Consider the following 26,927-nt stretch of genomic DNA (forward strand, 5'->3'; position numbering starts at 1 on the left):
ATTCTGCTGTTAAAAGATGCTGCTTTTCTCTTGCTCTGAATTCCTGCAGATTAACCTAGAGATATTCAAGTGCTAACCTGTAGTAATAAATTCTGTCAATGCCAAACTGAAATTGTATTCTAGCTGAAGCAGAAATGCAGACTTACTAAGTATGTGGTCCCTTTCTTTCTCTCTTTCCTTCGCTTTTCTCTTGCACTTTTCCTTTTTTTCCTTTACTTCTCTCTGAACAGGACTATAACCTGTTGCTTTGTAATTAACCAAAGGACTTTCCCTCTCTTCCCCCCCCCATAGTGCTGCTTCTTGAATGCTTATAAATTGTCAGATTTTGAGGTTTGACAGTATCAGTGTTGTGTTCTGATCCTACGAACCCATGCTAATGCCTTCCCTGGGGTCGCTAATTCATTGGCCTCTCTAAGAAATAAGAAATCATAGGTACAAATCAAGATCTGATTTTTATTATTAATTATATCATAATTTAAATGTCTTTAATGTAAGATTTAAGATTCTTGTGGAAATAATCAGATGAGTAATTATTCTTAAAACTGTAAATAAGACTCCTGATGATAAAAATGTTTGATAGTTGAATGATAATAACCTTTAGGTTTTGAAATACCATCTGGACATGCAATAATATTGTGCTGTTTCCTTCTTCATTGATTTATTGTGTCATGGATTATGAAATCACAGAAAGAACCCTGTAGGAAACTGCTAGTCTCATCCTGGTGAGGAAAAGACCTCCCTCAAACAGTGCCATAATACAGAGAGCTTTCAGCATCACTGTGCAAATGCAGTGCAGTGCAGAGCAACTTACTAGACAAGTGTTGTGACGGCCATTCATGTTCACATCATTTATCAGTTATCCGTGCCATTGGATTAGGCTTTTCTCTTCCTAGCTAAGTGCTTATTGTTATGTACACATAGTCAGTATCTCCAGATATTTGTGAGATACACTTATGAAATATATCTCTGCATCTAATTCCTGTTTTCTGGGAAACACTTTTCTCTGTTCCTTATTTAAAAAAAACCACCCACATGCATACTGCCAAGCCTCAGAAGTTAAACCCACTTGTAAGGAATATGGAGGCTTTAACACTGTAGCTTTAAATTAAACAAAGTTTATTTCAATTGTGTACAAAGGGCTTGAACACTGATAAAGGACAGAGAATAATTTTATATCAGGGGATGATTCAGCAGTACTTAATAGTGTAGGGATTGTATTTAGGTAAAAAGCATTCTGAGCTGGCAGCTAGACGGAGGCATTTTTACTGCTGAAGAAAATCCAAAAATGAAGGATCAAAATGCCCTGCAGTATTTGGCTTTCAGCAATACTGAAAGAAAAAACAAAACAACATCCTTCCCTGAAAATGATCAAAAGCTGTTCCGGATTATGGTTTCATCCCATAACCTTCCCTTTACATCCACTCTCCCAGCCTTATTGCTCTCCTTTAAATCCTTTAAATATGTAACATGATCAGCACAAAATGATGACTGTGGCATGGTGTAAAAACGGTTTCACCACTCCTATTGGTAAGTCATAGTGTTAATCAGTGGTCGTAACATTCATAAATGATTATTAGTATAAACCCTTTCACCATGAGTTTTATGGTACTTTCAGCCAGTAGCCAAGTGTAGGTAGTGCTAGGTGTACTGGAAAAGATAAGAATATGGTTGAGATGATGAAAAATCAGAGAGAAAAATAAACATTTTTCATATTGCTTGACAATCTTGGGGATTCTGTAATTGTTACTTAACAAAAATATTTCCTTTGTTTTAAGTGGGAGAAAAAAAAATCCTCACCTTTCACTTTTTTTACTTCTTGCCTGAAGCAGAAAGTAGGCTTGGTATTTTCCACAAAAACTATTCTTTGAAGTCAAAAAATGGAATCTTATGACCAAAATAATTGCTTCAAACAGTATTTGTAATATCCTTCTCAAAAGGACACTTGCCTTTGTGGAAAAAAAATGATTTTGTGAAATGTTTCCAGGTAGGTAGAACATACATACTTCTGTACCATCAGGCATGCACAGGATTATATAGGAATAGCCATACTGGATCATGAGAATGGTCTCACAGGTAATCTGTGGCAACGGCTTGAATATAAGAGAGGCAATACCAGACTGTATTATGTAGACAGACATGTACATATATAAAGGAATACATACCTTATGGTATCTGTATCACATAGGTATGCATAGCCTTTCAGAACATATATGTTGTTCTTTGGATTTGCCATTACACTCTCAGATGGCACCTGTAGACAAAAAAAAAGATGGTTTCTCGGTTCCTCTCACTGCCTTAATTACAAGGAAACAAGGTCCTTCTGGTTTATGCATCAGAGGACATATATCTTATCAGTATAGTTAGATCTTTTCAGTAATTTCCTCCCATTTTTTTTCTTTTTTCCTCTGCTGAGTTGCTTCCCTGGAAAAAACCACTACTGTTTCCCTTTATTTTCTTGCAAAGGAGACATCAGCCTTGGAGCACACTGAGTTTCCAGTGATTTGTGACAAAGATTCCTCAGAATGTGACAAATTGTGAAGATAATTTAATTCCATCAAGTAATAAAAAAAGAAATTAGGTTAAAAGTATTTCAATTTTCTGTGGTAGTAGTAATTGGGTTAGTGGGAGAGAGGCTGTTCCATATTACTTGTCTGTGACTTAAAGACACCAGCCATGAGCATTCTTTGCTGCTATGGACACTTATGAAAATAGATATATGATTAATTTTTACTGACACTAATCAGAAAAGAAAATACACTTACAGATAGCAATTTGTGCATTTTTGGGGTACAGTTGGGGGTGGGAACAGCAACGGTTACTTTTCTTGATGCCTCTCTGTTTTCTCAGATGGGAAAGTACACCCTGGACTGCCTGTTCCTCATCCTGTGGAGGAGGCATTCAAAGCCGTACCATCTCATGTGTGGAAGAAGACATTCAGGGGCATATCAGCCCTGTGGAAGAATGGAAATGCATGTATACTCCAAAGATGCCTGTTGTCCAGCCTTGCAATATATTTGACTGCCCAAAGTGGCTTGCTCAGGAATGGTCTCCGGTAATCAATTTAGCTTTGTTGGTTTTGTATTTACCACACTAGGAACATATATGAAATTATAGTTTAGTGAATTTGTGGAAGTAGGGACATTCAGTGCTTTCTTTCCTTATTGCCAACACCTTTGTTTTAAATTATGCTGTTTGTCTAACTAACTGCCAAGTAAACACTCTGGAAAAGTGTATTAAGATTAAGAAGAATGATGGGAAAATAAATCAGCTCTTTAATTTGTGACTTTCTGCTAATAATAGACTGGGTATAAAAATGAAATGCACAAAAAAAGCCCAGTAATCATGTAGTGGTATATCTTTATTACAACATTGGGACATAAATTGAAATTCATTAATTGCTGAGAAATTTCCAGAAATACGTAAAGCTGTAAATTAGTCTGCAGTTTGACACTTGCACTTTTCTGTTCCTGATTTGGCTTTCCTCCCGTATGAAAGTAAACTTCTTTGAAATGTCCTTCTACAAAAGTAATAAAGTACTTTGACTTTGTACATGAAGATGTATCTTGATTGTAGTTTCTCAACAAATATATGTGTTTAGAAGCTAAGCTCACATACCGATGAGGTGTTGACTGATTGCAAAGTGTTGACTGATTTCTACATGGAAGCTGCTATCCAAGAGCAAAGAAATATTGGTGGTATCCATAGCCCTCCCCGCTGGTTAGTAGTTTTGATCCCCTCAAGTGCAACCAATTCTGAAACAATCTGTACAGAGGGAAAAAATTGATAAACCGTTGCAAAAACAAGTGAGGCTTAAGAAAGTATCTGTGAGAAGAAAGTGCAAGAGTTTTCCATTCTGGTTAGTACCTTGTTCCAAAAAACCTGAGTGTCGCTCTGTTAATCTGTAAGCCCCAAAACTTTGTCCAAGCAAAGCAGAGTGGCTCCAGATGAAACTGACAGGGTGTTAGTGAGCATATCTAATATGGGACAGATGGCCACAAGCCATGTAGGCAACACTGCAGGAGTGGCACTGCAAGAGAAATCCAATGGCAAAATGTCCAAATCAAGTAAATGTTCAGAGCAAAAAGGCAAAAATTTCTGTCACTTTTATACCACATCCATAACTACCAAATATTATGAATACTTTATGTTCAAGCTTGGGTGTTTCTGCAGCATGTTTCTTGCTCTCTGATGTACACATAGTTCTGTTGCATATTCCCCTTTCACTCCTATGATGTATCACACACACCTTTTTTTTTTTTAATCCAGTGCACTGTGACCTGTGGACAAGGACTCAGATACCGTGTAGTCCTTTGCCTTGATCACAGAGGAATGCATACAGGAGGCTGTAGTCCTAAAACAAAGCCACACATAAAAGAGGAATGCATTGTATCCACTCCTTGCTACAAACCCAGAGGTAATGAGACAGAAGGGTTCTCATAAATTTTTCAGAGCTCTTCAATTTTCAACAGTTTTGTGTTGTTGCTGGCATCACTGTTTCTACCTGCACTGAGTTATGTTTTGCACCTGTCTGTTCCTGTGCCTGCTAGCAACTTGAGTGAGTACTGACCTATTCCTCTTTCTTAAAAGCTTTGGGCTTTTCATTGTTAATTTGTGGTTCAGCAGACCAAGCAGTATAATTTTGACCCTATTGTGAGCAGGTGTGACTTCACTGTTTGTGTCTGAGCTAAATTTGCCCTCTATTTTAAAATAAATTGAATATATAAACAATGCCTATAATGCCTTATAAATGTAACCATAATTACCAAAGTGGCTGTTCATAACTTGGAGCTTGAAATAGGTCAGAAGCAAGCATTGTATATCTCCTCACAAGGCCCCTCTTACTAGCTAGGCTGTAAAATTTGTCAGACTGCTAGGTTTGAAACATTTTATGACAAGGAGTATGCACAATCTGTATAGAAATATTTTTTTACTTGGGCCTTAGACAGATAGTAATACTGAGGTAAGTCCCTCGCGTTTGATGAAAGAAGAAGAAAATATTTCTGCAGTTGTTTGGAGGTTCTTATGGGACGGGAATATTATAAAGAGTCTTGGAGATGTGGTTGGATTAGTGGCAGTGACTAGGTGCAGCCGATGAATGTATTTGACCATTGCATGGGATTATGCATGTATACAGCTCTATTGTTACCACCTCTGTGTGTGTATGCTGACTAATGTATGGAAAAGTTTGGGCTACAGTGATGCAGGTGAACTTAATTTTCCTAAATTGGAGACTTGAACTCTACCATAAGAAGAAAACAATTCCTGGAAAAACAAAAAAAGAATTGCTATCCTGAAACATATTAAGAGAACCTTTTATGAAGCCCCATGAAATAAGATTGACCTGTGACCTCATACTATTCCAAGATGGAACAGTGAAATTCGGAGTTTTAATTTCTGCGCTTGGTGGCTAATGATGGGCACACTTGCCAAGTTTCAAGATTCCAGTTTGTCTGGACCATAAGAATCCACTGTGTCTACCAGCCACCAGAATGGTGAAACCCAGCCATAGGATCTCTGGGGACCCTATGGGTATGGCAATGGGTATGTTTGCACTGTATTTTACTGACCAACATGAGCTCACTCCATCCGCCTTCCAAGATGTAAAAAAAAACAAAGCAAAAAAGGCCCATGTGTTAGCATGACTCTGGGCGTCATACAGAGGATCAGGGATTTTCAGCTCGTCCAGTTAGCTGCTTTATGGGGCTTTATAGATTTATGGTGTTCAGAACACAGGTAATGCAAGATCTGGTCAGCCTGTAACATACAGTCTAAGCAAAATGCAGTAAGACAAAAAAAATCATATGTTGGAAACCACCCACTACTGACTTCTGCATAGGGAACCTGAGAAGGGTGCAAGACTAGCTAGGAAAGCTTTGCTTGCCTGCGTCTCTCAAGAAGTATCTTCCAATGGGACTTGTCTGGGAATAAAGTTAATTGCTGTTTGCTGGAAGTCCACCCTTACAAGAGCATGGTGTCTTTACCCAGGGCAAAATCTGTGCTGCCCTTTGCAGCACATACATCATTAATTTATGGTTGTAGGCAGTTATTTCCTTCTTCCATTTTTTCACATGGGATGGAAAGTCCCTTGCAAAGCATACTGGCTTGCCTTGGCTTAGCTTTCCTCTTCATCTTTGTTCTGCAACACTCTCGCAGTTCTCCCTGTGGTAATGCAAGTGGTAATGTTTGAATACTCATGTAACTGTAACATGAAGGCTGAATAGTGCTTTCAGAAGAGTTGGACTGCACAATATCGAGAGGTGTCTTCCAATGCAAATTATTCTGTTTATATACTGGAGGTTTGTCCTTTTTATTTCACACATCTAGAGTTAAAAATTTAGAGCAGTAGAGATAGCAAAGTGCCTCTTGTCTATTGACTGTTTTAATAATTAGCCTGCTTTTGCCTTCTGCAGCTGTATTAACACAAAGCAGAAAACAGTCTTCCTGACTAAAGTAGCAAGGCAAAAAATATGGACGTCTCTCTTCTTTTTACACATTGGGCTAAAAAGACATTAAAGATCTATAGTTCATATGATTTATTTCATTTTAGTTTATTCAAACACTAAGGCACTTTATCTTGCACCAATAAGGGGGAAAAACAGGATATCACTGGATTAAGTAATGATTTTCAGTTTTAATAGGGAAAGTGTATTCATCTAATATGACTTTCTGTATAATATAGGATTTAAGTGTTTTTACTGGTAGTGTTTTATGAAAAAAAAGAGATTTTACTTTAATTTCCAAAGGTAAAAATTCCTCCTTAGCTTATGCTAGAAGTGCTTTTTGTTCATTTTTCTGTCAAAGCATACTGTACAACATCAACATTTCTAATCCTCTAACAAATTTTACAGTGCAGATGATAATTAACTACACCTCTAAAATAAAGAAAAGTTATTTAAAAAGTCACATAACAGGCAGCAGTACACAAGAGCTTCTGCTTTTTAAAAGCACTTGCATCGAAGCAAAAAAGCACAGAAGTGAGATTTGGTTTTCCAAAACCCATAAAACAAACTGCAGAACATATAAATAGAAATATCTCCGACATATTTTAGATGACAAATGTGGTAAAATACAGATTAAGCTAAGAGCTGTGCTGGCAAATATTCATCCTTAAATGACTCTAATAAATATGTTAGAGTAAGAGCTTGGCATGCTGTTTCTAAGATAGAGGCATAATAACTCTGTTACTGTCCCTTTTTATCTCAGTTAATAACTTGCTCCAAGGAAATTTGCATGACTAAAGTTCCAGTAGCTGTAAAGTCAAGTTGTAAGTTGTCATTCCTCTATGATACAACTAACAGGTGGAAAATTTCATGTGTACATGTGAAATGTTTATTCTTATGCACAAGAGAGTCACAGAAAATTCCTAACTATTCTAAATGACATTAACCTGCTTCTGTTGGTGAGTATAAATCCATCATTATATAAACCCAAAAGGCTCAGGTGATTTGTGAGTGATAAATAGATTTGGTCCTGCTCAGTGATCTGTCTCACCGCCTTTTGTTTGTGTTTTTCCCCTAATCCAAGACCATGTTTTGTTGAAATGCAGAGCTCCTTCTCAAATTACAGTGCCTATTTGATGTTGCTTTATATCCTTGTAGAGCTAAAACAGCTCCACTACCTTCAGTTCAATTACTCCACTTTAACATTGCATGAAAGTGGAATTGGGCTTGCAAAGCAACATGACTCTGCACTCCCCACAGCAGACCAGCTTGTTAAATTGTGCACACATCCTGGAGGACAAGAAAAGCAGCCCCCCTGTTTTCCATCAGAAATGACAGAAAAAGTATCAAGCACATTTTTTTAAATCCACATAGCTGATGAACTGATAAAGTTGAAAAGCATAGATGGGCCATTTTATTAAGGTTTTTCTGTGGCATCACTCATCCAACCAAAGGTTTTCTTCCTTTTTGTAATCTACCAAACCCAAGCTTAAGATGTCTTCTGAAGTTCCAAAATTTAAAGGTAGACACACGGATGTTACACATTTTACCTTTGCAGTATAATGGAGACCTATTACACTTGCAAGACTCCCTCCAAAAAGTACTTTCCAAAGTGCCTACTTTTACAGTCCAGTTGTAAAGTCTGAAAGGTGACCTAATTTGCCTTTCTGGCTTTAGGACACCATAGCCCTTCTTCCTGTAACACTGAAATATCTGGCCATATAGTCTTGTAAGCATTATAGTCCAGGTAATGGAAGAGTTTCTTTCTTCTGCTCTCATTTTTCTCTTTCTTCTTTGTGCTTAGCCTCCATGTGTGTGAAGTCACACATGCATCATATGCAAGGTTGGTGAGAGCAGGGAGGCTGTCACACACAGTAGTGTTACTGCATGCTTCCTGTTTTCATGTGCTTGTGCTTGCTTCATAGAGAAACTTCCTGTGGAAGCAAAGTTGCCATGGTATAAGCAGGCTCAAGAGCTGGAGGAAGGAACAGCTGTATCTGAAGAACCATCGTAAGTCTTAAAAATTTGCTTACAGCAGATTCTCATTATGTGATCCAGAGAAGTTGTGGATGCTCCCTCCCTGAAGGTGTTCAGGGAGGCCAGGTTGGATAGGGCTTGTAAAAACCTGGTCTAGGGATAGGTGGCATGGTGAAACCATGGCAGGGGGGTTTAAACTAGAGATTCTTTAAGGTCCCTTTCAACCTAGAGCATTCTGTGATGATTCTCTATGGAAATCTGGGGCTTGTGCAGAACTAACACAGTCTCTTAGAGTGCAAAGGCCAAACCCACCCCTGTGGAAATCGATGCTATTAAGGCTGTATCACACTTAGGTGTGAAGAGACAGATGTCAAGAGGTGAATGCAGATTCGATTTAAGCAAATATATATGTGTTTTATTTAAGGTCATTTACAAGAATATTATAATAAGAGTCTATCTACCTAAGTAGTTATGTGTTATCCATGACCACTGTGTCTTCACAACTCAGCACCTTTCTGTATTTTCACAATCACCCCATGAAGTAAGAGGTAAAACAAAGCAGCTAGTGATAATTACCTCTTACCTCTTCCCCCAGACAAAGGCGTGGTAACAGGAAAAAAAAAAAAGAAAATAATTAATTTTAGCAGAAAATAAACTAGAAACTTGTGGTGTGTACCACACAAACCTCTAGCAATGAGGCTCAGAAATTAAAAATAAACTGTGATGATTATGTTTTGGATTTTTTTTTTCTGAAACTGTGATAAACGCATGCTGTAATTACAGCCTCTGTTCACAGCTTTAATAAATATCCAGTTCCTCATGTCTGAGCACATGGCATTTTTTATTGCAGTTGCAGCTGTGTATTAGACTAACAAACATTGGGGTTTATGCAATATAACAGTTATATATATATGTATATAAATATAAATATATATATATATATATATAAAACAGTCGTATATATAACTGTTATGCAGTTTTGGCATGGTTAATCTGCATTTAAGTAATTTAAAACTGGAACACTGAAAGAGAGGTAGAGACATACGTAATAAGTCCCTCAAAATAAAAGAAAAATTATCCAGCTGCTGTATGTATACATGCATACATGCATATAGACAAATATATATATCTACATGCATTTATACACAAATATAAACATACAAATATACACATTAATATGTCTTTATATATATATTAGTAACGGCTATCACATATAGTATAATGAGATGTTTAACTCTTTCCAGAGTTCCATAGATGTTATAGGTTGATTCATTCAGAGTCAAAGCCTAGAAACTTTGGTATTTGTGAATATGCTAATTTTTAATTTGTAAAGTGCAGTTTATTTTCTTGTGATTTTCTTGTGACTATTCTAAATCACTTAGCTAAATGTACATTTACCAAACTGTAAATAAACCTTTAGAACATACATGAATTAGAATTCATACTGATGTGCTGTTATGTGGTCGTATCTGGAATAATTTGTTACACTAATAATTTTTTTATAGATTTTGTGAACAAGGTTGATTGCACTGTAGAAAAAGAGTGACATATATATATTTGAGTATATGTAGCTTTAAATATTAACAAGAAGGTATTTGTAGAAAATAGGTGTAATCTGCAGGGAAAAATGAAGAGGCTTTTGTTTATCATAATGTGTATTTTAATAAAGTATTCTGGAAAACGTTATGGGTGTATTATTTGTGATATTAAAACAGACCTTGAGAGACCTAAAGGGACTTAATAACTTAAAATTGTTTTCAAGTGCAGCTATGACACCTCCTCATTTTATAGGTCACTGCTATGCTGCAGTACATGCCCAGTCCCACAAAAACACCCTAATCATTTTTACCCCACCTAATGCAAGACTTCAGTGGTACCAGTGGAACATCAACGTATCCATGCAGTGGGGCACAATCCAGACTAGATTCAGTCTGCCATAGGGTGACATTTTGTACATTTGTTTTCTCCCTGCAAGGCACAACTCTAGGAGCATTTCTAATCTTTATTTTAGGCTAATGAGAAATCTTCTTGACATAAATGAAATTCAAGTACAGATTTTTATATGTGTTGACTAACACGAAAAAGGGCACAAAGTCAGGATCTTTACGCAAACTTTCCCAAAGCTCAGAGATGCCCTGTGTTTAGTTTGGAATGGTTTTTAGTGATAAGGCATGAGACAGAAAACCAAATAAATACTTTGAAAATTTAAGCTGAAAGAACTATCCATGCAATCCCCACCTGTATACTGTAACAGCCAGAATATCTATACTGTAACAGCTAGAATATCTAATCTGCTTCAGCGATCTTCACCAGTGAACTTCCACTTAAAATTGGTTTCAATGCCTCACTATTAATAGATTTTTTTCATTAATGTCTAACTTTAAACAGTTATTCATTTTAGATCCTGGTCATTAGATTGAAAAACTGTGTGTAACAGTATTAAAAAGGAGACAAAACATTCAGAACACATCAAGATACAAGCAAATATCAACCTTCAGTGCCAGCTTTATGGCATCACTTCTCATTTTAGCTATGTAGGGATTTCAGACACACCAACTAGGTGAAGAACAAGGTGTATTCCATGATAGTGTACCTTTTGGTCTGTGCTCCTGTAGCTGCGCAGAGACAAACTATAATACTCCATGGCCCACCAATCTGACAGATGTCAGACTACCACCCACATATTTTGGCCGATAAATGATCGGTCCGTGATGTAGGTGTATGGTAGTTTGAGGGTTGGAACAGCTAAGAGTTTTTTAATGTTGGATCAAGCACTAGCTGGTGTAAGACTGTGTGATGGGGCCAGCTATTTTGCTGACTGTAGATTTGACTAACAAAAATGGAACTCTCAACTTCTTATTGTCTTACACTTGAGCGTGTTGCAGTGTGTTTGCTGTAAATATTTCAGAAAACATACTGGGGTTATAGAAAAGAATTTTCATTATTGGTTTCCCCTCCTCTAAGAAAGCCATTTCTTTACTTTGATCTAGCCTAGCAGAGCTGACTGAGCAGTGTTTGAGGAAGGAATCGAACTGGGCAGCCAGGACGAGCCCACACTCTTTCACTCAGCAGAGAGGAAACAATGGGTAGAGGAGGGGCAACATGGAGGGGGTGGGTAAAGCTGTGGGGGAGAGGGAACAGCAGTTGACCTCTGGTGGTATGGTAAGCCAGATGCTGAAGAGGCAGAATTGTGTTCATTAGTGTGTTTACTTGAAGTTGTAGTAATGGAAGTTTCTTCAGAGAAGCTATGCTTATGTAATTTTCCTATTCACTCTGCATTGGTGCAATAATAACCAATTTTGTGACCCCACTTGAGCAGACATCAGCCAGGATTCATTCTTTTCCCACACTTTATCTGAGGCTGTTCCAAAGCTTTCTTATACCACCAGGTCGCTGAGTGCCCCCATACTCATCTACAGACAGGATCATTATTTGTAGCCAGTAGACCGTTCTTCTCCTACTCCTACTCCTTTCTTCCTTATCATTCCTCAAGCAGAGAAAATAAACCTCATCAATAAGCAACTCTGTTGTCCTGCTTCACGTTTATATTTAATTAGAAGTTTAAGAGCTAAAACTGAAAATTTTCAACATATTTCTTCTATGCATTAAGTCCTTATATTTGTGAATCTCTGTATTACTGTCTTCTGACTTTTATGACTTTCTATTGAATATGATTTTTGTTATGAAATATACCATGATTTATAAAGCTACAGTATTTCTTTTATACTATCCTTTCACCTGTAATTTGTGATAATTCTCTGATGTGTGCTGCTAAAGCACCAGATGTCTCAGTTTTATTCCATCTGTGCATAGTGCCTTCCATTATTTATATCTTCAGGAATTTCTAAATCAAGCAAGTTTTACAGTTGAATTTTGTCTGTATATGTCTATCTGTCAGTTGCCTTCCTCTTCTCTCAGTAATATCTGAATTTATTCCTGTTAACTGATTTTGACGGAAGTATGAAGTTACCACAGAGAATTTTACTCCTTTGTCAAACTTGGTTGATACTCTCCAGGAAATTCGGTTATACTATTTTCCACATATGTCACTGAACTAAATGACTGAGTAGAAGACTGACACCCTACAATTCCTCAATTGAAAGAAAGGTTTTTAAAGGAGTTTCAGTCCTTAACACATAGCAGAGAATCCATTTGGGCACTTCAAATATAAATCTATGTTAAATAGTTCTTCATTGGTTCTACTGCTCAGAGAATTAAACACAACCAGTTCAGCCACTTGAAGACTAGAGGGAATAGTTATGTTTGTGTTGTCTGACCTACTGCACCCCTAGATGGGATCAATTAAATATTAATTGCTGACAGAACTACTATGAAATACTCTATCTTGGTAAGAAAGTGCTGTAATCTATGTCATGACAAAGGTTTAAGGTGAGAAGGCCTTGCTGTCCTGTGTTGTTGTACATGTTTTCCTCCTGTTGCTGTCTGTCTCTGAAGTGGCCATTCAGCAGGCCTTGGATCAGTGGTAGAGGGTTTCTTTAAAGATTTCTGCCTCTAACACTTGAAAAATGCTTTTGTATATTCACACCATATCCAGCTTTTAACATAGTGCCATAAATAACCCTTGTGCTGGCCATAAAAAAAAGGAGGTGGGGGAGGACAAGGTAGAGGGCAAACAATAGTATCTGGATGCCAGATGGCACCATCAAAGTGATGAGGCCAGTTCAGTGAAAAAAAAGAGAAATTCCTGACATGCATCTGTGGGAGTGAAAAAGCCCTCAGGGAACTAGATGTGGACAGAGAGGGCAGTGTGGCAGGGACACCCAATATCTCTTTTTAACTTTGCAGTAGGTATTTATGTTTCCAAAAACACATAAGCTATTTTATTTTGATTTTCTTTGTTGAACAGTTTCCATCATGATCTTTGTACACGATTCACAGGTCATAAGTTCAAAACTTCCTACTAAGGCTTTACTTTAAAGCATTTTATGATTATTGGATTACCAAAAAAAAGGTAGTGAGAACATAAAGCTTTAACAACTACTAGGCTTGTCCAGTTCAGAGTCATGCAGCGAAGAGGAAGAAGAAAGTTTAGGGAAACTTCTTCATATTAAGATCTAATGGCAAAACATTAAACTGTATATATGGTTGTCAAAGGGAAGATCAGCAATGCAGCAGCCTCACATTAGATAATGCTTTCGATCTACTCATTCAAGGACCTATAGATACAGTCCCAACTACTTAGGATTTATGTGTAATAAATATACAGGACAGAAGCAGTTATCTTCCCTGAGCAGAAAGGCAGAGTAAACAAAGGGGACCAACAGCACAGAATAATTAGACACAAAGCTGAAGGAAAAGATCATATTCAAACTAAACTTAAGGGAAGCTGTAGAGAACAGAATGTAGTCACTCTGACTGGAATTGGACCTATGCAGCTGGCTCCAGTGCCGTTACTCTTACACAGCCCTGAGATTTTGTTGATAAATGGTCATGACCTCCATTTCACTTCTAACAATGGCACCAGCAGATATCCATTGCTGTATGAGAGCATCCTGTGGTGTTACCCACACCTTAAAACCTGTGGAAAGGTGGCCTCTCCTGGAGAAAAGGACAGGTTTGCATTTCAGCTCAAGATAAGGAGTCTGGAAGTCTGAGCTCAGTTCCTGGTTCTATCACAGAAAGTTCTGAAGCCTTTGAAGAAGGCACTGAACATTTTATTTCACCATTAATATCTGATTTTAGATACCTTAATAGATGAGTGTCTGTGTCCTGGAACACTCAGTCTTACTGGTTTGTGCATCTCTCTAAACCTCAGACTTTATCTAAGCCATGGATTTACCCAAAGATGGATTAAAAAAAAAAAAAAGGCAAGTTAAAAAAAAAAAGCCAAGCAAAAAACCATTAAACAACAAAAATTATGGCAATATGTAATTATGTAGCAGTGAAGAAAGTGAGCTATTTTTCACCATGGGTCAAACCACATCAGTCTGCAGACACTTCTTTTTCTTCATAACACACATTGTAGGAACATATGTTGCTATACTGAGGGGAATGTACACCAGTCCTTAGCTGTGCCCAGAACTTGAAGGAAAAAATACCATTGTCTTGAGACTATGTACTACCATTCTCATTGCTGTTCTCAGCTTAAATGTTGACATTACTTTTGCTGAATCTGTATACAAGTGATAATTGCATAGCACATTTTAGTCTGCAAAATCTGGATTTTTAAATAAATACTGTAAAATAAATTCCAATTATATAATGTAAAGGGTTTTTTAACACTAGACAGTGTTATCTGAAAGGGGCATTCATGTGAACATGAATAATAGTTTATGAAAGTGTGAATAGTCCTTGCAAAATTGAGCTGGGCAAGCAGTATCTACCCAGTGTTCTTGTGTGGGTGAAATTCTGTAGACAGCTTTTATTCATTTATACTTGCAGGTCTGTTGGATGTGCAGCCTGAAGGCTGGACTGGTGTGTGTTTTACAGTCTCCATATTTTCTATTGAATGCATCACATACAAACATAGTAAGTTGGTTTTGCTATCATATTAAAATTTCCTTAAAATATACAGTGACTGTAGCATACTAGAAAAGCAATGAGCCAAAACCAGCTCAACACAACACCTGCAGAAGTCCATTGATATCAGTGTCATTACATTTCCTTTCTTCATATTTCTGGAACACATTATGCAGCCCATCAGAGGCTAATGCGCATATGACAAATGGTGCCACTCTCCCTTCAGCTGAACACAATCTTGTATAGATTCTGAAACCTCAACAGCTAACAAGAAACCACTGAAATATATAGAATGCCTCTTTTAAATCCAGAACTCACTATTTTTCAAGGGGGTTCATATCATGGGAATAGGTTGCTGGTCCATCTCTGTAGAATGCCCACAGGCCAAAGAAACAAGTACAGGCATTTGTGTACAAGCAACACCAATTTTTCACACCCAGTTTTCTTTAGAGAGTTTTCCACCTTCTATTCCAACTCTTTACCTTCTCCAGGCTTAGAGCACTGCCACCCATGGAGATGCCCATGTAGGCAGGGGGTGACAGGCAGAGGGGCCATTCAACCATTCCACGTCTGGGTGCTGTAATGTAGTCAGTGTTCCAGCAGTTGAGTAACAGCAGACATGGTCAAGTCAGTCATAACCAAGCAAGGTCATGATTTTCCCTCCTCCCAGCTTTCACTTCTCTGCCTCACACTGATCTCTCTAGAACAGGAGCAACAGATTCCTCTTTAAAATATTCATCAGAGCTCTCGGAACACACTTGCTTCTGTATTTTTTCTTTATGGGAGAAGCATGTTGCCATTTCTGCTCTGAGTAATAAAAGAAGATGATCTTTGATTCAATGGCAACATGATGATCTTTGATTCAATAGCAACACTGCGATGTATGGCAAGAGATAGGAAATACTCAATATATCTCTGAGGAAAGAGACACCTTTTTATTTTTCGTTTGTACAGCTGTTAACACAATTGGATTCTACCTGACAACTAACTACTACTGTCACATTACTACAGTGAGTTATTGCCTTTGTCTAATTTACTAGGGATATTATTATAGGGATGATTATTACAGTGGGATTTAATTAAACAGTATGCAATGACAAGTGAAAAACCTCCATCATTTCCCATTTTCTAAAAAACTACTTCTCATTAAATTTGTTCCACTACTTCCATTTTCCAAGTAGGGGTTAGCATACAGAAATGCACAGTGCTGTGCAGTGGATGATGAGCTATATGTGGAACAAATAACTCTAAATCCATGGAACTGTCCCCTTCTTATTCACATACTTTTTGTGGTTTGTGCTCACCATTTGGCAACGTTTATCATTAATGACAACACAAAGAGATTTGAAAGCTTTTGTAATTTCCTGGTTTTGGGACGATGGGAAATTCAGAAACATTGTATATTTATATTATTCATTTGCATTACATAACTATTCCATTTCTAATGGAATGGAGATTTTTTTTTGTGGGGTTTTCTTGAGTTTCCCCTCTTTTTTTCTGCTTTTAACTCTCTTGATTTTAACAATTCTGTCTTTAACAGCCAACAGTTATATTAGAATGAAATTATGTTTCCGAAATTATCACTTGAAATGTAGAAATTGAGCCCAGATAGCTGAATAAAATATTTCCTGAAGGTGTTCGCATTTTTGTTATGAGTTGCTGAACAGGGTGAAATAATAGAACATGTGACATTTATAGATCAAGCCTCATTTCAACAAGGATCCAGTCTACTTTTAGCAATGTTCTTACTTTCTTTTTGTGTCCTCTCCTTTTTGTTCCTTTGTTTGTATATGTGATATGTGTCATGTGTAAATATTCTGAGTGTTTGAGGTATCTCTGGTTTTCTAAATGAGTAATTTTAATACCTTGCAAAGTATCCTCCCTCTTTGTAATACAGCAGGTCTTCAACAAAGCACAGTTAGACAACAATTCACAATGTTCAAAAATATAAGGAAGACAGCTTCTGATGAAGACTCTGATGAAAACCAGGGGCTTTTTTTTTTTTTTTCTGTATCTTGATTAGGATTTCTACCTCTTAGTTGGTCAGGTTGAGAAGCTATGTATTTTAACTAGTCAAAATATATGTCACAGAGCCATTTAATCTCTGACAGGAGATTTTCCACATCAGAGAGCAGTTGCGCAGTTTTAGAGAAAGCAAGATGAGTGTCCCACCTATACTGTTAAAGAATATAATCCTTTCAAAATCCTTTCTTGTTTCATCTTTGAAATAAGACTGAAAATGTCTCAAGAGGAGAAAACTGGAATCACTTTGCGTCATCAGTTTCTCAAAGGCTTTGCTTGTGAAAAAAAATTTGCAGTCTTTGTAACAGCATGAAAAATAATTTTAAAAGTTACAATAATATCTACAGTTTATTTCTTTCCTTTCTATTGCTTCCTTTGTATAGTTCTAGGAGTGAATGTCAGGGTTGAAACAAGGTGTTCTAAAGACACACAAAAAGTGGGTAAAGAGATAGATGCACACTCTCTACTGAAGCAGACTGTGCTGTTTCAGTCAGGGATCCTGGTATATGCATACTGGGAAAGCACCAAGTACCATTTTAGGTTTGGGATTTTTTTTTAACTTCAGAATGAAGGGTAAGTCCTTTTGTCAATTAAAGAAAGGCAGTGAATGAAAAAGAGAAGTGTGTAAAATTACTTCCAAAGATGCTGATCACAAAACTAAATTGTCTTTTTCTTCCTGTCAAGCTGTTTGTGGGATCCCAAGGTGAGAAATGAGTTTCCTATAGCCACAAGTAGCCCAGATCATAGAAGAGAGAGATTTGTATTGCCTTCAGCTGTAGGCAAACCTGTCCAAGTCTGGTGTGGTTTACTGAAATAAAGCCCAAAGGGAGAGGAAATACTGTCAGTTATAGCAAGGTTTCAATTGAAAATACATCCCCTGTGATTTATTTGATAAATTTAGCTAATGTGTATGTTTTCTGTCAGACAGTAGACCCTAGCACAAAAAGCTTTTGGTTCATTAGATTAGCACTAAAAAATATCAGTGAAGAAAACAACTTACTGAATTTGCAGGAGTTAGCACTTAACTGCTAAAAGGAAAGCATTATCAACAGAGATTGTTCCTGTAAGGTTTGGTGAGAATCAGTGCCCGATTCAACTATTTACTTTTCTATTCTAGCCCTTAGAGTGTGACTACAACCGCTGTCTTAGAATTTGCCCATGTCAGAAAGTTTGGAAGAATGGCCAATGGAAAAGACAAGACAGTCAGATAAAGCTATCTGAATTACCCTGTATTCATTATTTTAGCGCTCTCATACCACTAACATCAGGTATCTAACAATAAATGCAGGTTGTGGAGTGCCCAGAAACTACATTTTCCAGATAGATTTAGGAATCAGCAGAGTTCAACATGAGCTTAGCAAAACACAGCGTGTTGCATTACTGCAACAAGGTAGTAACGATGTGATATAGAGTTGAAAGTGAATCTCATGTTTGATGTAACTTTGAGCAAAATGCTAGGTCAGTTTTCAGCACTGACATTGAAAAAGCAGTGACAGCACAGAAGAATTAAGAAATTATTCCATTATTGAAGAAAACAACAAAAAATGGAATTCAGTCTGTTTGTTTATTGTAATGACAGCTGCAGGGTGATTATACTAAAGTATATAGAGACTTTCAGAAGCAAAACTTTGAAGCATGTAAGGGTTACTAATCAGTGAGACAAGCCAAAGAAATCCACAATAGGAGTGGAATGAGAGGAAAATTAGGTGTCCTAGGGAAATAAAACAGACAAACAAACAAAAAGCAGCTGAAGAATTTATGAATTCTTTACCTTTTACTAGCTTCAAATTAAAACTTCAAAAGAGTTACTGTGATACAGGAACAATAATTGAAATTATTTTCCGTGTAATACCACAATTACCTGACAACAGCAGCCTGTTCAGTACTTACTAGTGAAAAAATTATGATAACAACTAAAGATGATCTAGTTTGAATACTTGCAAAAGGTAGCTAGTTGAATCATGATGCACCTTGGGAGATTGCTGGATGCCTTGCACTGAGATGTTTTAGGACCAAAGCAGGTGCTCAAAGGGTTTGTCTTTCTTAGATATAAGGAGACCCACCACTGAGTTGTCAACAGCATGTCATAGCTTCTATGTGTATTTTATAATATCCCTCTGATGCAGTGAAGCAATTTTTTCCTCATTAAACAAAATTTCACCTGGACAGAGCTGTACTGCGTTTGGTTCCCTGGATGTATGTGGACATAACTTGCCTTGCTCTCTTCCTCTCACAGGTTTATTCCTGAGGCTTGGTCCACCTGTAGTGTCACCTGTGGAGTAGGCAGCCAGGTGCGGCTTGTGAAATGTCAAGTGCTCCTCTCTTTCTCTCAGTCTGTGGCTGACTTGCCCATCGATGAATGTGAAGGTCCCAAACCTGTGTCTCAGAGAGCCTGTTACAGTGGTCCCTGCAGTGGGGAGGCAACTGAATACACCTCAGAGGAGACTGAGTTTCTGTATGGCAGCTTGCAGGAGTTTGATGAGCTCTATGACTGGGAATATGAAGGCTTTACAGAGTGTTCAGAGTCCTGTGGAGGAGGTAAGTGCAAAATGTTTCTATGCTGGATTTGCTTTCCCTCTTCAAGTGTGTGCTTTGCAATTAATACCCACGGACATGGTGCTTTGCTATGGCTATTTAGAATCATAGAATCATCAAGGTTGGAAAAAAGACTTTAGGATCATCAAGTTCAACCATATTTGAAAAGGCATGGATAAAAACTGTAAAAAAAAAAATACACAAAACATATTTCAGCCCAGGACTTTTGGGCCCTTTTGGACTGAGACTGTCACCAAGAATGATCAATGTTTCCTTTATCAGCTGATCTCTCAAAAGGCACTCACCCAGAAAAGGTGAATGTTAAAGGGGTCTGGTGATGCAGACTAACAATCACGTCATTTTTATTTTTTATCTCTTGAGTTCTTCTGTGCGAGTACAAACGTATGGAAATAAATTGTCCTCCTATAGCAGATGAAAGAAATTATTGATATTTTAAGAGCTCAGCTGTCCCCTAACGCCTGTCACTAAGTGACATCAGTTCAAATCACAGTGCAAAGGAAAACATATGGCAAAAAAGGCACTAATGGTATGATAGTCTGAAACTAGCAGGCTTGACACTTGGAGTTTCTCAAAATCAATCGAGGTCTCAGGTTCCACGTTATAGACTATATTAACACACGCTTCTCTGATATCCTTTTTTTCCCATGATTTTATCTCTCTAATTCTGAGAAATATGTTCACTCCAATATTTTTTTAAGTTTAACCTAAATTTTTCCATCTGCTATCTTTTTACATTACAAGTTTTGGGCTATTTGAGAAAGGTGTACTATACATAAATACAGAATATGTACTGTAGAACTGAAAACAAGTCAGTGTTTTGTTAGAGGCTAATAGCGTGATCTGTACAGATTCACTGGGAATCAGTTACAATCTTGAAAAACACAATTAGTAGAAAATATTGCAAATGTTTTCTATGCTTAGTTTTGGTTTGTTAATGGTAGTCAATGTTTACAGCAGTTCACAGAGAGCTGTCAGACCATTGACACTTTTGCTTTGTTTCTTACACAAAAAACATTTAACTCACAGACACTGATTTGAGAGAGACATTTTTCTTAATAAATTTAATAAATTTAATCTCTTCCAATTGTCAGCAAAAATTTTCATCCAAGATTTCTTTTTGTCTGACATCAACTCCAAACTTTCCAGATTAACACATGCTAAGTCAGGTATTTTTGTAGCCATAGGTGCAAAAACTGGTCAAATTAATTTTACTGCTTTTGGAGTCAGGGAGATGAAATACGATAGGTGCAGAACTAACCTTTCACCTCCTAGAAGCAGCAAACCGAGGGAATGAGTTAGTCATTTAGTCTGCTGTTAGTGGCTTCATTTCCTAGAGCTGTCATCAAATATCACGTAACAGTTATTCTATTCTGGTAGATATACACATAGAAATTCTCATTTGATGGTATTTTGAAAGGGAAACTGCCTAGATTACACACTTTTTTACTGTGATTTCCTATTGACAACTGATTTCTTTTTTTCAGGGAAAACAATTTTAAAGTGACAGCTTTTTGTTCTGATAATATTGTGCAGTAAATAATGTCTCAAATTCAGTTACTTGGCAAATAAACTTCCTGAAGTTCATTTACCTTTTTAAATATCTCTATGGAGATAATACTGTGGAACTTCTAATGTATAATCAAAGGTTTTTATATTCTCTCAATGTTTGTTTCAAGCTTATAACCATTTGCTACATTGACCTGTTCGAATAGAGGGACAGTTGTTATCAATATGCTGAGACACACTCAGTGTGAGATTCAAGAGGAAGCTGAAGAAAGTGATTCTGAGCAGATTTTTTGCTACTCGAGTAAACCAGATTTTTTTTTTTTTTTTCACTCCAGTTTCTGGCACAAGCTGTTTGAGCCAAAAACTGTCAATACATAGTCTAGCCACCACATTCACACAAGAACCTTTTTCTTTCATGACTGTGCTGTCAGGCAAGTTTACTGGTCCTACCAGTACCTTTCAAAGGTAAAAGGAAATTTTAAGGAGCGGGGTAGAATGCTTGTAGTATAGACAAAAATTATTGGAATTACAATCAGAGATTACTTAAATGACAGATATAAGCATGGGGAATGAACTTACTGAGAGGTTTAGGGCTGGTTGAATACTGCAAAGTGAAGAGCAGTAGTATCAGAGTTCGGCTATATGAATTTGATAAAATGAAACCATCAGCCTAAGAAAGAGAGAAAATGTTGAAGTCAGTCACATTCAGTCACTTTTCAGTAGTCAGCATTGAAACAGACAATGGAAAATTGTTAAGGTAATTGATAATAATTTATCAAGACCTTGTTAGTGACATGCTTCAGGGAGGAGAAATTGAAGATGTGTAACTACACTCAGTTAACAAAATTTTGGTGTGAGAAGAAAATACAGAAGATGAGTGAGCTGTATACCTAGCAAACAGAATAATGTTACTGGCATGTGTCAGGACTGGGTGGTTTCTTTCCACAGAAATTAGAAAAGCACTTTCATGGTTTCCATACCTCTGGATCAGCAGTCTTTCTCTCCTGGTTTCATCAGATTAGTCTTGCTGTCAGGCCTGCACAAATATTCCATGCAAAATAGAGACCAGTAATTTGGACACGGTGCCGTTTCCCATCAAGTAGAGAATCACTTCTGTTCTTACAGCCAGGACAAGTCTGTTCTGGAGAATCCATATGCCTCTGTTTGCACAATATTATAACATACTCACAGAAAAATGATTGAGATGGAAAGATAATGAACATGACAGAGTAGCGAACATCTTGTTCATATATATAAATTTCATTTACATCTTTTCCTACAAATAAATCACTACCATTTGCTCTGTTATTTTAATAGCTTATCCTTTTCACAATTTTTCTCAAGTCTTTTGGGTGATGACTGGAATAGCAAAATGGTTTGAAAATATGGGGTAACCTTGTAAGGAAGGAAACTCACAACAGTATTGGTTGACTACAGGGACTTTGGTAATTTTGATGTTGATGTCCATGTCCAAAATATCAAATTTCTTTCTTTTCTTTAGTACCTCAGATGCAGTGGAGACACTGCCTAACCTTTGTCAGAGACATGAGCTGAATAGGTTTACACACACAGGAGCCAAAAAAATTGGTTAATGTGCCACTTTTCTATGGACCTCAGTCTGTACTGAGATTAAAGGGAATGAATCCATGAGTAATTTCAGGAGCATAGGAACTGTGACAAGCTGCAGCACTTTGGTTCTGTTGAATAATATGATATCATTGTTTGCCTAATGACATGTGTGCTGGCATTAGAAACAGCAAAAGGTATTGTCAGCTCTGTGACACTGCTCTTGGAGCTGTTCAAGCTCTTACAGCATTCTTTTTTTTTTGTGTCTTAAAAAAATTGCGAGATGTTTTGGAAAACTAATTGTTAGGTTTGAAAAGATAAAGTAATTGTTATGAGTTCAGCTAATATTTTCCTAACTCAGGAAGCAGGAATGAATATAAAAAGCATACCTTCAGTTAGTTTGAACCCCTCTGGATTAGATCCCCACAGATCCCACTTTTCCCGGGGGAAGTAGATCCTCTCTCACCAAGACCTCTTCCCTATGGCATGTTATGTTGCAGTCCCTGATTTTCTAGCTTTCTAACCTTGTGATTAAAAGAAACCCTGTAATATTCCTACTCATAGGAAAAGTGAAACAGAGTAACTACTATGCCTAAGAGTACATAAGGAATTTGGAATTACCAAGGAATTCCTGGTTTAAATGTAATCACCAAATCTTCCAGTTTCTCTCTTAGTCCCAACAGCTACCTTTTTTCTTTCCTAGCTCTCAGATACATCCTGCGGGTTTGCGTCTTTAGGTTTAGGTGCAGGTCCGTGGATGAAGAAAAATAACTGAGAACTGCTGAATTGTCTGGCCATGTTTTACTTTACTTTTGCACTTAAAGCAATCATACTGTTGCCTAAAATATAGCATAGTGAAGCCAAGGCCATCTTCACGCGTTAGCCTACTTGTACTGACAAATAAAGTGCCTCATTGCACTCTTAGGGAAAAAATGAGTCAATAGAGAGCACTAGACAATTTTCTGTCCAGAGAAGGTAAATGAATGAACTCATGGAATTTTCACTGCAATTGAGAAACCTTTCAGAGACACTGAAAGCAGTAACAAGTCTACAGCTGGGGCTGCAGCCCAAGATCTGCCAGCGCTGGGTGTGAGGATCACTTTCCCCACACACTGCAGCCCCGCTGGCCCTATTGGACCGACCTCTGTCCTCAGCTGCCCCTGCAGGTGTGGAGAGCTGGCTGTGACTATGCTTTGTTGTGTGCAGGTGTCCAGGAGGCTGTGGTGACCTGTCTGAACAAACAAACCAGGGAGACTGCAGATGAGACACTGTGTGTAACCAGCCGCCGTCCTCCACAGCTGCTGAAAGCCTGTAGTGTGGACCCCTGCCCCCCAAGGTAGGCTTCTTATGTGGTATCGCCAGGCACATGGATTTTTTTCCAGATTTAAGAGAGATGTGATCATTGATGAAATTGAGAAACCAATCTTTAAATTCCCCATGAATCTGAGACCTCTGGGGACAGGGATGCTTAGATCTGGGCTTTACTGAAGTGACTCCTGAAGTGCAGGAGTAAAACATGCAGATGAGAGCCTGAGATGGCTCCCCAGGTTGCACTACCACAGACTCAGCTGTCTGAGCTCAGCAGATCTGTGTTGCTGCCCTGGGGCTTCTCTTTGCTGTCATGAAGTGAGTGGAGGTGATGTGAGTAAGTAAAACTCTGCTGCTTGTATGATGTAGCAGATCTGTGCAACCATGACACTGTCGTTATCACAGGTGATGATACCAGGGCCAGGGTTCTTTGGTCTGGACATCACTTAATGGATTTTGAGGAATCCATGGCAAAAGCAAAATAAATACACATGTGGGAGTGATCGTATAGTCTAGTATGTTGCCCGGAGCCTTTTAAATAACATTAGCAGTACAAAAAAAAGGAATTTTAAGTTGTGCCCCCACACTCTATGGTCTTTCAGTCTGGAGGCACACAGTGCCTCAGGCATGCTCTTTCTTAGACTGCAGGGTGCCTACGGTCATATTGACCAGGAAGTACAAAGCAGCAGTAACTTCAAACTTCAGACTGCTTGCATATTCAGGTTCTTCAAGCAGTTTGTGGATTGGCCTAATACCCAGAGTTTTGTCATGTTTAAGGAGACTTTTCCAACCTCCTCTCTCAGAACAGATTTTGCAGAACCTGTTCCTCCCTAGCCTCAGGCAGCTTCCACAATTATGACCCTAAAAATACCAGATCTTTGTTTGCAGAAATTCACATCTGTGTCCTCTACAATAGAAAATAGGTGTCATGAGGTTCTTGAGGTTTGTTTAAATGGGGCCTGTCAAGTCTTCAAGATGCACTGTATACATGTTGTCTTTTTTCCCAGCTGCACACAGGTGTATTTACACTCTTGTAGTACTGCAGCAGATTTGAAATACATTGGTTTATAATTTTGGACTATTTAAAACACTCAGGTATCCAGGTGATAGATATTGTTTGGAGTGTATATGAGTAGGTGTATGTATGCTTTATAATACAGCAGGCTACACAGAGGTATGTCTTTATGAACAATAGTGGATTTTTGGTAGGCAAAAAAGGTTCACATTAAAAATCAAAGATGGCATCAAATACGTCCAGAACAAAAGACGAACAAGGTCAGAAATAAGTTTGGTTGGATGACCAGGATTTTGAGTCTGTGACAAGCAGAGCCAAATAGGCTGACACTTTTCACCAAAGCATTACATGAATTCCTTATGAGGATATTGCAACACTGACTTTGTTAAATTGTCTTTATTGCTGGAAATAACACACAAATATTATATAAATGTTTAAAAATAACTTTGTAGGTGGAACTCTTGTGGTAATGGATAGGTAGCAGTGTCACTGGAGCTGAGAGTGAATGGTAGAAGATTGATCAGCCAATGATTCTGGCATAGAAAATAAATACTCAGTGGTTAAGAAAAAATGCAACACACTTATGTAGTATTTATGTGAATTGCTGTTTCAGTTTAAAGAGACTGAAGTGTTTTGCTAAAGAGGATGAGTTATGAGGTAGACCAAAATCCTCTCTCTCAGCAATTGTAAATCCAAAATTAAAGGGTTCCAATCAAGGAAGTATGGAAAACGGAAGAAATAACAACCCTTTATTAGAGGATATATGTATTTTGGCAAAGCCGGCAAAGGAACACAAAAACAACTAAACAATAATCCCGTACCCAAAAGTCCCCTTCAGAAGGAAACAGTTCGACACTTCTCTGTCCTCTGGCGCGATCCTAACCACGGCCGGCAGGGGGCGCTGTTGGGCTCTGGCGGTTGCTGCGTGAGGGCCTGGAGCGGGAGAAGCCGAAAGTGGAGATTTCCCCCGCACCGAGGAGGGGAAGGGGAAAAAGGGGAAAGGAGGGCAGCTTCTTTCCCATGAAACTCACGATGTCTGCGGCTGGCTGTGGTTGGGACTCCCCCCTTTCCTTGCTGAGCACAAACTCTCCGATGGAATCTGAGCAGGTCCGGCTGGGGACAGAGCAGACCGTAGGCAAGCCAAGGCCAGAGAACAGCCAGATGACCAGGTCGAGAGCAAAACGGCCTCAGAGCTTTTCCAACACACACCTTGCCCCCGTTAAGGCAAAAAGTGAAATACTCCTTTCCAAGGAGAGGAGGGGAGAAAAACTCATCCCCCCAGCCCCCCTACACACACCCTAGCCTTAGAGAGGGTTGTCAGGCTGGAATGTAGTTCTGCCAGCCAGCTCCTTTGTGTAGGTCAATCACCCAAGGCAAAAAAACTGTCCTCCACATTCAACATCCCTCCCCCACATTGCAGCAGAGGAAAGAAAATTCCCGTTTGGTTTTTTAGAATAAGTAAACCCATGACAATTACTTATAAAAGTAATCTAAGTGTGTGAATACTTCTTGAATTCATCTGTGTGGTAATTCATAGCACTGTGGTAACCTTCCTACCAGAGTGGAGCTAATTTAAAGCAACCTTGGGCATGTATTTCACTCCATGGGTTACAAGATGATCATGCTGTAGGTGAGAATCAGCCTGTGAAGCAGAGATGAAAGGAGATTGGTGCAGACGGGGAAGACTAAGAACCTTAGTCGAAGGTTCGCTAAGAACCATCCCTAGGGCTGCAATTGAGAAAAGGGGAAATGACTCTATTCCCTGTATGTACAACTCCTCTCCTCAAGTCCCCTCAGTCTGGAGGAAATCACCTGTCTGCAGAGATTTAAATGGCACAGGATTAACAGCATGTATTCTGAAAAATGGCTTCTCTGCTAAAAGCAAGGAGGCCTGAAGATTCTTGCAAGGAGGCCTGCAGGCAGTCTGACTAATAGAAAGAAAGGCAAGAAGACAAGTTTATGTGTCTCCCAGGCATGCTGTGACAGGATAACTCCCTTATTTTGTGCAAGCTTCTGAAGTGCTATGGCTACTAGTAACACTGTATTAAATACAATGG

General features: G+C 38.2%; 1 protein-coding gene across 1 annotated transcript in view; it reads left to right on the forward strand.

Annotated features, from left to right (window-relative positions):
- The window catches only part of ADAMTSL1 (ADAMTS like 1), a 314,782-nt gene that overhangs the window by 217,257 nt on the left and 70,598 nt on the right, over positions 1-26,927 (forward strand). Inside the window, exons 12-16 of the mRNA XM_029962898.1 lie at positions 2,848-3,052; positions 4,267-4,414; positions 8,366-8,450; positions 19,156-19,457; positions 23,754-23,883. Coding sequence (XP_029818758.1) covers positions 2,848-3,052; positions 4,267-4,414; positions 8,366-8,450; positions 19,156-19,457; positions 23,754-23,883 — 870 coding nt within the window. The remainder of the gene's footprint in view (positions 1-2,847; positions 3,053-4,266; positions 4,415-8,365; positions 8,451-19,155; positions 19,458-23,753; positions 23,884-26,927) is intronic.

The sequence above is a fragment of the Manacus vitellinus genome, unplaced genomic scaffold, assembly GCF_001715985.3.
Source record: "Manacus vitellinus isolate BGI_N305 unplaced genomic scaffold, ASM171598v3 scaffold_50_pilon, whole genome shotgun sequence".
NCBI classification, from domain to species: Eukaryota; Metazoa; Chordata; class Aves; order Passeriformes; family Pipridae; genus Manacus; species Manacus vitellinus.